At 61.9% G+C, this 10,602-nt stretch overlaps 1 protein-coding gene and 1 long non-coding RNA gene across 2 annotated transcripts; one reads left to right on the top strand and one right to left on the bottom strand.

Annotated features, from left to right (window-relative positions):
- Window positions 1-1,894: 1,894 nt before the first annotated feature.
- On the bottom strand, window positions 1,895-2,346 carry LOC139077900 (uncharacterized). Its single transcript, XR_011530542.1, has 2 exons — window positions 2,266-2,346; window positions 1,895-2,108 (listed from the first exon to the last, which is right to left on the bottom strand). It is a non-coding gene; the product is annotated as an uncharacterized lncRNA (long non-coding RNA).
- A 2,714-nt stretch (window positions 2,347-5,060) lies between these two features.
- On the top strand, window positions 5,061-6,891 carry JUND (JunD proto-oncogene, AP-1 transcription factor subunit). The gene has a single exon (XM_008536222.2). It carries the CDS (start codon window positions 5,208-5,210, stop codon window positions 6,255-6,257), a length of 1,050 nt encoding a protein of 349 aa, XP_008534444.2. The 5' UTR covers window positions 5,061-5,207; the 3' UTR covers window positions 6,258-6,891.
- Window positions 6,892-10,602: the final 3,711 nt, after the last annotated feature.

Below are 10,602 nucleotides of genomic sequence, written 5' to 3'. Positions count from 1 at the left end.
TTGTCCATCCGAAAAATGGGGACAGGTGTCCGTCCTTGCGGTGCTGCTGTGGGCATCTTAAGAAAGAATGTCAAGAGGAGGTTTCCCATCTTGGCACCATGGACGGTCCGCTCATTCATTACTTCACTCATCCGTTACAGCATTCACTCATTCACTTAAGTATTTATTCACATATTCATTGATTCACAGGTTCCCTCCCCCAACCCGTGGGCAGCCTGGGAAGGACGTCAGGGGCCCACAGGACCGTGGGTGGGGACAGCCCCAAGGTCCTGAGGCGGAAGTGGGAACTAACACTTAACCAACCTGCAGCCTCCCCAGAGGTCCTGTGGCGTCCCCGCCAAAGAGGCGGCTGTCTGCCACCACCGCCTCCATCTGTCCCCCAAAATGGGCCTTGAGAGGAAATGGGCTGATGCAGGCAAACCCCACGCATAATAGGTACTCGTCGCCGAGGCTGGACACAGATTGAGCACCTTCTTCGTACTGGGGCTCTCGGTACGGGATCACCGAGTGGGTCTCTGTGGTCCCTTCCTGCTCTCTTCCTGGCTTGTGGCATCCCTCCCTTTCATGCTTTCTGGACATTGGAACATTCCCTATCCAGGCCTGGCCCAGAATGTCCCTGAGGAGGGAATGCCTAGGTTTTGCTCTCATTTCATCATTTTTCTGTTTCCTTCTATTTGTGGCAAGAGAAACTGGTTTTCTATTCCTGGTGGTGACATGAAGGTTCCCTTTTGAAATAGATTTACTGAAGTAAAAACAGAAAAGGGGTCGACTTAAAGGAAAAAGAGTGACATGGCCCTCAAGCGTGTTTCTTCATTGTGGCGGTGGTGGTTTCCCATCCCCGTGAGAGGATCAGCTCGGGAGGGATGAGGCATGGCGGAAAATCCTCACCCGGCACACAGGGCCAGACGCAAAGCAGGTGCTCAACTGAGGGAGGTGGGGTGGCTGAGTGAGGGTGCTCAAGGCTGGCCAAGAGAAAAGCAAAACCAAAACCAACCAACTTCTAAAGCTCATCTAATGCAATCAAATCCATCACCCTCTGACCCCCGCCCCTTCGGTTCTCCAACCTAAACCTGTGACAAGGCCTAGCCTGGGCCTGGGTATCCAACAAGTGCACATTAAATGTGCACTGGATGAGCGCAGGGGTCCTGCCTGCCCCAGCGGGTGGGAGAGGGTGGTACGAGAAGTTGTTTTTCCCTTGCGCGGGAGCCCTTCCGGGATAACTCTCTTCGGCCAGTCAATCAACAAACACTGGACTGAGCGGCTCTTCTGGGCCTGCGGGAGACTGGGGACACTACAGCCTGGGGAAGCAGTCAACAGGGCCACCGGTCGTAAAGCAGGCTCTGCCAGATGTCAATCTGGTGCCCTCAGTGCTGAAGGGGGCTGACGGCGCGTCAGTTTCCTCGTCTGAAAAATGCTCTGGCGCGACTGGAAAGACCTGGTGCCGGCCCAGAGGGCACAGCCTCCGTCCCCTCCCTGCGGCCGGACAGACACCTGCGCCGGGCCGGGGAGGGGCCTGCGTTTCCTGCTCCAGGAGGGGGCGGAAGCGGGGCCGGGGGGCGGGGCCGCCGCCTGCGCCCGTAACCTGATCCTCAGGAATGCGCCGGGGCCAGACGCGCCCCCCGCCCGAGGCCGGCGCCCCTCCCCCGGCCGCCCGCGGGGGCCCGCCAGCCCCGCCCCCACCGGCCTGTGGGTCCCAACCGCCGGGGACGTCCCCCCAGCCCTGCGGGGTCCTGAGCGCCGGGGGACCATCCCTGGCAAGACTCACCCCGAGATGCCCGCTCCGCTTCACCCCTTCTGCTTCCTGCCAGACTCCTTTTTTCTTTCTTTGGTGCTTTCCCGTTTTATCGAGTAGATTTTAGATCTCTGGGTCTTCAAATAAAGACTAAACATAAAATGAGCTACAGGTTGCTTTAAACAGGAAAGCAAATCTCTTCGCGCTGAGGAGAACCCAGAGCAACAGAGATGGGAACCCAGGCGGAGGGTGGGGAGTCGGTGGGGCTGACTTCTTGCCAGGCATGGGCTGTGTGACCTCAGACAGGTCGCCGTCGCGTGCCCTGTCTGGAAGTCACGCTGAGAAGTGGGATAATGTCCCGCTGCTCCTGGAGCTGCTGGGAGAAGAAAGGTGAGAATTCAGGGTCCCAGGCCAATCCCTGTTACAGCCTCCTCCCGCAGCCCTGTCGCCCGCTTCCACTGCTCTTGGGTCAAACACCGCTTGGTTTCCTTCTCTCCTTCTGGATCCCCTTGACTCCCTCAGTCCAGCCCCACCTGCCTCTCTGCCCTCCATCAATGTGGCCAGCTGGCTTCTGCCCCAGGGCCTTTGCATTTAATGTCCCCACTGTCTGGGACACTGCCCTCGAATTATCTCATGATTTGCTCCAGCTCCTCCTCCATTCGGCATCACCTCCTGGGGCGCCCCTCCCAGATTACCCAACTCTAAAACATGCCCCCTTCACCCGTCCCGGAGGGAGCACCATTTCTCCTCCTGGAAGCCTTGCAGGGCAGGCTCCTCCTTCAGATTGCGGGGTGGGCTGCCTGTGTCATTCATGTGTGTCCCCGACACACTCGGCTCACAGGCTCACACTAGGCGCTCAGTCAATGTAGATGGAAGGAAGAAATGGATGGGAATTACCCCTTGTTCATTGCATGGGACTAGGGGATGGATTCAGAGTTCCCGATCTCTGGGGACAAAGCTGGACACGGCACCCCCCAGCTCTCTGGGGTCAGGGCTGGGCCAGATGGAAGGAGTCTATCGGAGTCCCTGGGCCTGGTTAAAGAAGGCTTCTTGGAGAAGGGAACATTGAAAATGGGTTTTGACGGATGACTAGGAGTTTACATGGAGGCTGAGGGAACCCCAGACCAAGGAACCGCGGTTCAGTTTGGCCAAAAAATGAAGTAAAATAACTCTAGAAAACATTTATTGAGCCCTACTTCTTCAAATCCACTAAAAATCACAAGACTCCACGAGTAGTCACTCCATTGCCATGAGGAGGAAACTGACACTCAGAGGTCGCAGGCCTTGGCCTCCCCGGGACCCCCAGTTCCCAAGGCCCGCCTGCTACTCAGTCTTTCAGCTCAGGCCAGCTCTGCCCCGTTCACCAGACCAATCACCCACCTATCAAGGTCAAGGCCCAAGGTCAGGGTGGAGCCTCCCCAGGCCACCCACTCACCTTCCTGCCTAGGGGAGAAGGAGGCCCCATCTCCCCCAATCTAGGCCCAGGCATAGGCCCAGAGAGGGGTCCCGGGGCAGGGCTGGCTACAGGCCGCGGCTGCATCCCCTCCCACTAGGGGTCCTTCGCCCAGGCAGGACCCGGAGAGGACAGGTCTGGAGGGCACAGAGACCCCAATGCCTGGAAACACACAGGCAGCCCTCAGCCTGCCAGGCCAGGCCCGCTTGTGTGACAGCCTCCCTCATGGCCTTCTGGCTCCAGAGCCCAGTTAGGGGTGGGGCCCAGTGAGGAAGGGAGGTGGAAGAGTGGGTGCCCATGCCCATAGCCCAGTTAGAGAAACTGAGGCCAGAGACTGCCACAGAAACCCAGCCAGGCAGCGTTCTCCTTTAACAGTGAGCATCCAGTGAATGAATGCTAGGCCTTGTGCAGGAAGCTGGGGACCCAGCAGGCCCAGGATAGACAAGGTTCCTGCCCTCTGGGGACTTATAGTCCACCCCATCATTCTGCTTGATTCCAAGGATATAATGGGAATAAGGTGAGTAGGAGAGGCCTTACACATTTGCACTGGGGGAAGGGAGCACCAGGCAGATGGCATAGGATATGCAAAGGCCCTGAGGCAGCAATGAGCTGGGAAGCCAAGGCTTCCAGTGAGGGTGAGAGTGAAAGGTCAGAGGTCAGGGGAAGGATGGTGTAAGGCCTCCACTATCTGGTTGAGGAGTAGGCTCCATCCTGAGTGTGGTGGGAGCCACAGCGGGGCTGTGTTTAGGGGCTGTCGGTCAGACACAGATGTCCCAAGGATCCCTTGGGAGTGTTGGGAGGTTGGTCCCTCCCTCTTCCCTCATAACCCGTCCCCAGCCAGCCTTTATGGCGACCCATTAGGCCCTGACTGTCATGATAATAAGCAGGTAATAATTACCAGCTGGGATTCCTTCCTTGCCAGCCCAGCCCGGCAATAAGGGGGATACTGTGGGGTCCTAGAGTCGAGCTCCCTCACTGGGGGACCCATAGCAGAACCTGGCAGACGCAGAGTTAAAACATAGGCGGCTGCCCAAGGGCGTGGACGCCTGGGTTCTACTAGGTAGATAAGAGCTCAAGCCTGGTCACAGCCCTGGCCCCATGGGCAGGTCACTCCACTTCACTGAGCCTCAGTTTCCCGTCTGTAAAATCAGGAATTCGGACTCCGCGTTTTGACCCCATCCAGTTAAAGTGTCAGGAGCAAAGTGCTTCCAGGAACTTCTGGCAGCCCTCGTCTCCCCTTCCGCGTCTGTCCTGTGGAAACACACCACCGGGGACCGAGGCGGGGGTGAGGTGGAGACAGACCTGGCCCAGCCCCCGGGGGAAGCCCCGGGCACAGCGCCCCCGGCCTCCAGACCCAGCACGCACAGCCTCGCCAGCGGCCGGCTCACGGAGGCGCCGTCCGCCTAGTGGGGCGGGAGGCGCCGCGGAGTTATTTATCCATCCGGGGCCCCATCCCCCTCCGGTCCCTGGAGGCCGGCACCGCCCCCGCCCCTGCCCGGCCCGGGCCCCACGCGCGGACGCGGGGCGGGGCGGGGCCTCGGGGCGGGCGGGCGCCTTGTGACCGAGCCCATCACGCCACCCGGGACGTGCCTTGGCGGGAGGCGGCGCTGGGGGCATTGGTCGTACACAGCGCTCCCGGGGCGGGGTGACCGGGTCCCGGCGCGCGACCCGCCCCCATGACGTCAACCCACAAGGCAGCGCGCTGTTGTGCCGTTTACCGCGCGTCACCGGGGCAACGGCAGCCGGACGGGGTGTCGGTGGCTTGGCCCCGCCCAGCCATGCAAATGAGCTACGTCACCCGCGCCCAATGGTGAGCGGGGGCAGTGAGCTCATCGCGCCGGGCCGAGGCTATAAGAGGGCGCGCCGGGTGCGCGACGCAGGAGCCGCCGCCAGCGGAGGGCCGGGGGCAGCGGCCGCGGCCGGGGTGGGCGCAGGGCCGAGCAGACGGGGGGGGGCGCGGGCCCCCCGGGCGGCCACGGCCACTCCTCCCCCCCCGGGCCGGCGAGGCGGGGGAGGCGGAGGATGGAAACACCCTTCTACGGCGATGAGGCGCTGAGCGGCCTGGGCGGCGGCGTCAGTGGCAGTGGTGGCGGTGGCAGCTTCGCGTCCCCGGGTCGCCTGTTCCCCGGGGCGCCCCCGACGGCGGCGGCCGGCAGCATGATGAAGAAGGACGCGCTGACGCTGAGCCTGAGCGAGCAGGTGGCGGCGGCGCTCAAGCCGGCGGCCGCGCCGCCCCCGGCCCCCCTGCGCACCGACGGCACCCCGGGCGCGGCGCCCCCCGACGGCCTGCTCGCCTCGCCCGACCTGGGGCTGCTCAAGCTCGCTTCGCCCGAGCTTGAGCGCCTCATCATCCAGTCTAACGGGCTGGTCACCACCACGCCGACGAGCACGCAGTTCCTCTACCCCAAGGTGGCAGCCAGCGAGGAGCAGGAGTTCGCCGAGGGCTTCGTCAAGGCCCTGGAGGACTTACACAAGCAGAATCAGCTGGGCGCGGGCGCGGCCTCTGCTGCCGCCGCCGCCGCCGGGGGACCCTCGGGCACGGCCGCGGGCGCCGCGCCTCCGGGCGAGCTGGCCCCGGCGGCGGCCACGCCCGAGGCGCCGGTCTACGCGAACCTGAGCAGCTACGCGGGCGGCACCGGGGGTGCGGGAAGTGCTGCGACGGTCGCCTTCGCCGCCGAGCCCGTGCCCTTCCCGCCGCCGCCTCCGCCCCCAGGCGCGCTGGGGCCGCCGCGCCTGGCCACGCTCAAGGATGAGCCGCAGACGGTGCCCGACGTGCCGAGCTTCGGCGAGAGCCCGCCGCTGTCGCCCATCGACATGGACACGCAGGAGCGCATTAAGGCGGAGCGCAAGCGGCTGCGCAACCGCATCGCTGCCTCCAAGTGCCGCAAACGCAAGCTAGAGCGCATCTCGCGCCTCGAGGAGAAAGTGAAGACGCTCAAGAGCCAGAATACGGAGCTGGCGTCCACGGCGAGCCTGCTGCGCGAGCAGGTGGCGCAGCTCAAGCAGAAGGTCCTCAGCCACGTCAACAGCGGCTGCCAGCTGCTGCCCCAGCACCAGGTGCCCGCGTACTGAGCCCGCGCGCGGGGCGCATGCGCGGCCCCCCTCCCCGAGAGGCGGGTTCGCATGGGAGGGGGGCGTGGGCGCCCCGGACTCGGAGAGGGCGCGGCTCGGGGCAGCCCCCCACCGGAGGGTGCCCAAGACTCGGAGAGGGCGCCTCAGACTCGACAAGCTGGACCCCCTGCTGTCTGGGGGCGAGCGCATGACCCCTCCGCCCTCGCGCTGCCTCTGTACCCCGCGCGCGGCCACCGGGGTTGCACAAACCGCGCGCCCCGGCCGCCCCTTTGTACACCCCGCCGCCGAAGGGGCTCCGGGGGGTGCAGCCTCAAGCCCTGCGTTTCCTTTTCTTTTACTTTTTTTTTTCTCCACTTTGGAAGAGAGAACAGAGTGTTCGATTCTGCCCTATTTATGTTTCTACTCGGGAACAAACGGTTGTGTGTGTGTGTGTTTTCTTGTGTTGGTTTTTTAAAGAAATGGGAAGAAAAAAAAAAAAACCTCCCTCCTCCCCTTTCCTCGCTCTCGCTCCCTCCTTCCGACACCCCTCCTCCTGCCCTTTTTGTTGTTTTGTTTTGTTTTGCTACGAGTCCACATTCCTGTTTGTAAGCCTCGGTTCGCCCGGTTTTCTGTTTTCAGTAAAGTCGTTACGCCAGCTCGGCTCCGCCTCCTCCTTCCCCGCCGGGGCCTGGCGGGCTGGGCGGGGCCTGGCCGCTCCCCTCCCCCGCCTGTCGCCTCTCTGCCTCCGCCCCTGCTCGGGGGAGGGCAGCGGGCTCGGGGAGGGGCCTGCACATCTGGCGCGCAGCGAGCGCCATCTAGACGCGCCTGGGCGCGGGGCCGGCGGTGTCCGAGTTGGCTGGGCACGCTGGGGCAGCCAAGCAGCGTTCGGAACTAGCGAGCCTGCGAGTGTCCCATTAGAGGGAGGGACTGCGGCGTGGAAAGGAGACAGCCCCAGCCGGAGTCAGGAAGAAAGAAGTTTAACCTTCCGGGCGTCTGTGTCCCGTCTGTAAAGTGGGCAGAATAATGCAGAGAACTTGCTCCATAAAGCTTTCAGGATTAAGAGTTTATCTATAGAGCAGTGCTTGGCTTACACTTGGTGCTTAGTGTAGGCTCTTAGTATCATTTGGTGAGTGGGGAAACTGAGTCTCAGGCCCAGAGGAAAGGTGACACGGTGGGACCTGGCCAGGCGGCCTCTCTCCAGTACTGGAAGTATGGTTGCCACTGTGGGACCTCACTTTCAGAGTGCTGACTTGGATTCCGGGATTTTCCAAATCGTCCCTGAAGCAGCCTCCCCCCAACATCCTGTTCTCCCATTTTGAGGAAACTAAGGTTCAGAGAGGTTGAGAGACTGGCTTGAGGTCACACAGCCTTTTTAGGAGACTGCAGGGACATTTGGACCTTGGGCTTCTCACTTCCAGAGCCTTGACCGCCAGGCTACCCTCTGGCCCTGTCTGCTCTGGCCTTTGCTATTGTGTGGGTGAAAGACCATGGGCATAGGAGTCTGCCTCAGCTTGGGGCCTGGAGGGACGTGAGCATTGGTGGCCAAGGGTAAGTGGGGCTGGTAGGCATGTATTGAGCACCGACTGTGTCCCCAGCCCAGCAGGGGACGATGGGCAGTGAATCATGCCTGTTTTACACATGAGGAGACAGATGCCGAGAAGAAAAGCCGGGTGGCCAGTCCCTCAGCCCCCGAGTCAGGCTGTGGCCCGCGCCTTCCATCTTCCTCCCAGCCCTGCCGACGTGTCAAGCCTCAGGAGCTGCTTTGGGGTTTGCTGTTTAACGGTGGCGCCTTGCCTTGCACTGCCCTCCAGCAGGCATTTCAGAAGGGAGAAGGGGCCCGATGCTGAGGTGGGGGCCTCTCGACACAGGAGACCAAGAACCACACTCTGCAGTTGGAGCTTCACTCTTCAGGAGACGGGGGTGGACATGTGGGTGCCAGTCTGCCCGTGTGGCCTCCGCCAAGTCCTTTCCCCGCTGGCCTCTGCCTCCTGTGCCATGAAGTGGGCTGTTCGCATCCAGACGCCATCTCCTGGCTCAGAAGTTGAAAGTGCTTGGGGGACGAACAACAAAGATGCTGCTCGAGCCCGCAGGGGCGGCCCAGGGAGGTGGCGAGATCGCCCGGCACCCCTGCACCCGGTGTGCTCAGAGCACTGACGCCAAATGTGTGGGGTCTTTTCCCACACCAACTGGTTCTCCAGCTCCCCAGACACCACGGGGGTGTCCCACAGTTCGATTCTGACACTCCCTGCCTGGAGTTAGCACAGGCCCCACAGGGGAAGGCGCAGTCCCGCCAGTTTCCCCTTCAGGTGCGAACCTCGGGTTGCCACCTCTCCTGCCCAGCAAGCGGCTCTAAATCGGGGCTTACATACCCCCTCTCATGTTTAGACGGAGCCCGGGAAGCACTTTACTCACTCTTACCGGTTTATGATAAAGGACAGACTCAGGCGCAGCCAGATGGAGCGAAGCGGAGGGCAAGGCAGCAGGGGAGGGGTGCGGGGCTCCGTGCCCTCTGGGCGAGCCGCCCTCCCAGCACCTCGCTGCCCACCACCCCGGAAGCTCCCTGGAGCCAAGAGGCTGCATTGTGAAGGCGCACTGGACTGAATCTTTGGCCCTGGGTGATTAACTCAACCTTCAGCCCCTCTCCCCTCCCCAGAGGTTGAGGGAGGGTGGGGCTGAAATTTCCAACCCTCCAAGGGTGCCAGGTCCGTGTGACCAACCCCCATCCTGAAGCTACCCGGGGGCTCTCCCAGCCGCTAGTCATCTCATTAGCATACAAAAGACACTCTTATCTGGAGATTCCAAGAGTTTGAGGAGCCCTGTTCCAGGAATGGCACAGCTGGCCTCCCCAGGCCTTCCAAGAGCCTTGGGGCTAGGCGGAGACTTTATCTTTTCACTAGCAAGGGCCCTGAGGGGCTTTTTGAAAACCACAGATCTAATTCCCACTTGAAACCCTGCTGGAAAAAAGTCCCTGACTGCACCTGGCCCTGGATAAGTGAGATGTTTCTCTCCAGGCACCTCCCTGCCCAAACTCTGCTGTTTCTTTTCCTTCTGGCCTCAGGGCATTTGCACAGCTGCCAGCCTGATAAGCATCTTCCTTTAGCCACCCAGCTGAGCACCTCCTCTCAAGCTCAGAGGCAGACACCCTCCTCCTCCTCAGCTAGTTCCAAAGGATCTGGTCCCCATGGCCCCCCAGGCTGGGCCAGGGCCTTGTTGGGCTCTCGCAGTACTCCTTTCTTCCTCCATTATTGCCCTGACCACTCTGGATATGTGTCTGGCTCACTGGGGGCATGGATGGGAACTGTCCTGCTCACTGCGGAGACAAAGACATAAGTCCTGTCCAACTGCCATGTCCCTGGTTTTGCCCAAAGCTGCCCCACAGTGTGGAGAAGACCAGGGGTCTCTCTCCAATGAGGTTGGGTGTCCCTGCTGGCCTCTCGCTCAGGTGCCCCCGTGGCTCCCCTGGGAGCCCAGGCAGAGGCCTTGGGGCCAGGCTGGGGGCTGGGGCTGTGTGGTTTTGGCAGAACCCTGCTGAGCTGAGGCCAACGTGTGTGTCAGCCCTGGCCTGGCCAGCAGCAATTCACACCAGGCCTCGGCCCAGCTGCAGGAGGTGACCAGGGACAGTGGCCTCACTTTCCACTCCAGGACTGTGGCTCAGAGTCAGTGCCCACTTTTGCTGGGCCATGTGGGGATCCCAATGGGCCTGGGGCCCAGCCCCACCCTAGGGAGCCCCTGTCCTCAGAGCCAGACACAGACACCACCCAGTCGGGCCTTTCAGGATGGAAGTCAGCCTGTGCCTCCTTTGGTCCAAACCTCCTGGCTGCTCCGGCCTTCTCAATAAAACACGAACTCCTGCATTCTTCTCTGAGGCCCAGCCTATTCCGTCCCCTCCTTCAGCCCTTGTCTCCCTCACCTCCAGCCATATCGGCCTCCTCCATGGTCCCTAATCAGGCCCAACCTGTTGCCTCCTCAAGCCTTTGCTCATGCTGTGCCCTCCTGCGGGGATGCCCTTCCTCCCACGCTGACTCTTCTTCCCCTGGGGGACTCAGCCCTTCCCAGCCCTTCTTTGGTTCCCTCCTAGAAGTTTCACACCCCCAAATTATTGGAGTTGTTTGTGTCCCCAGGCCCAGATCAGGTCCCTGTACAAAGCAGGTGCTCAGCAAATGACCAAGGGATGAGAGACGGAGGCGGCCTCTGGACACGTTGGGGGAGACTCCGGGGTCCCCTCTGTGCTCAGAGCCCTAACTTTCTGTTCAGGATGGGCAGGCAATATGTAGCGACCACTATGACCCTCAGCGCTGACCCAGTCCTGCCCCCCTCCCCCCCCCACCCCCCCCAGGCTGCCTTCTAGAACCCCCTCCCCCTAGGA

Source organism: Equus przewalskii, chromosome 20 (genome assembly GCF_037783145.1).
Source record: "Equus przewalskii isolate Varuska chromosome 20, EquPr2, whole genome shotgun sequence".
NCBI lineage: Eukaryota > Metazoa > Chordata > Mammalia > Perissodactyla > Equidae > Equus > Equus przewalskii.
This window is presented reverse-complemented; position numbering and strand designations above follow the sequence as displayed.

Coding starts and splice junctions, on each gene's coding strand:
- JUND (XM_008536222.2), top strand. CDS start 5,208: ATGGAAACACCCTTCTACGGCGATGAGGCGCTGAGCGGCCTGGGCGGC.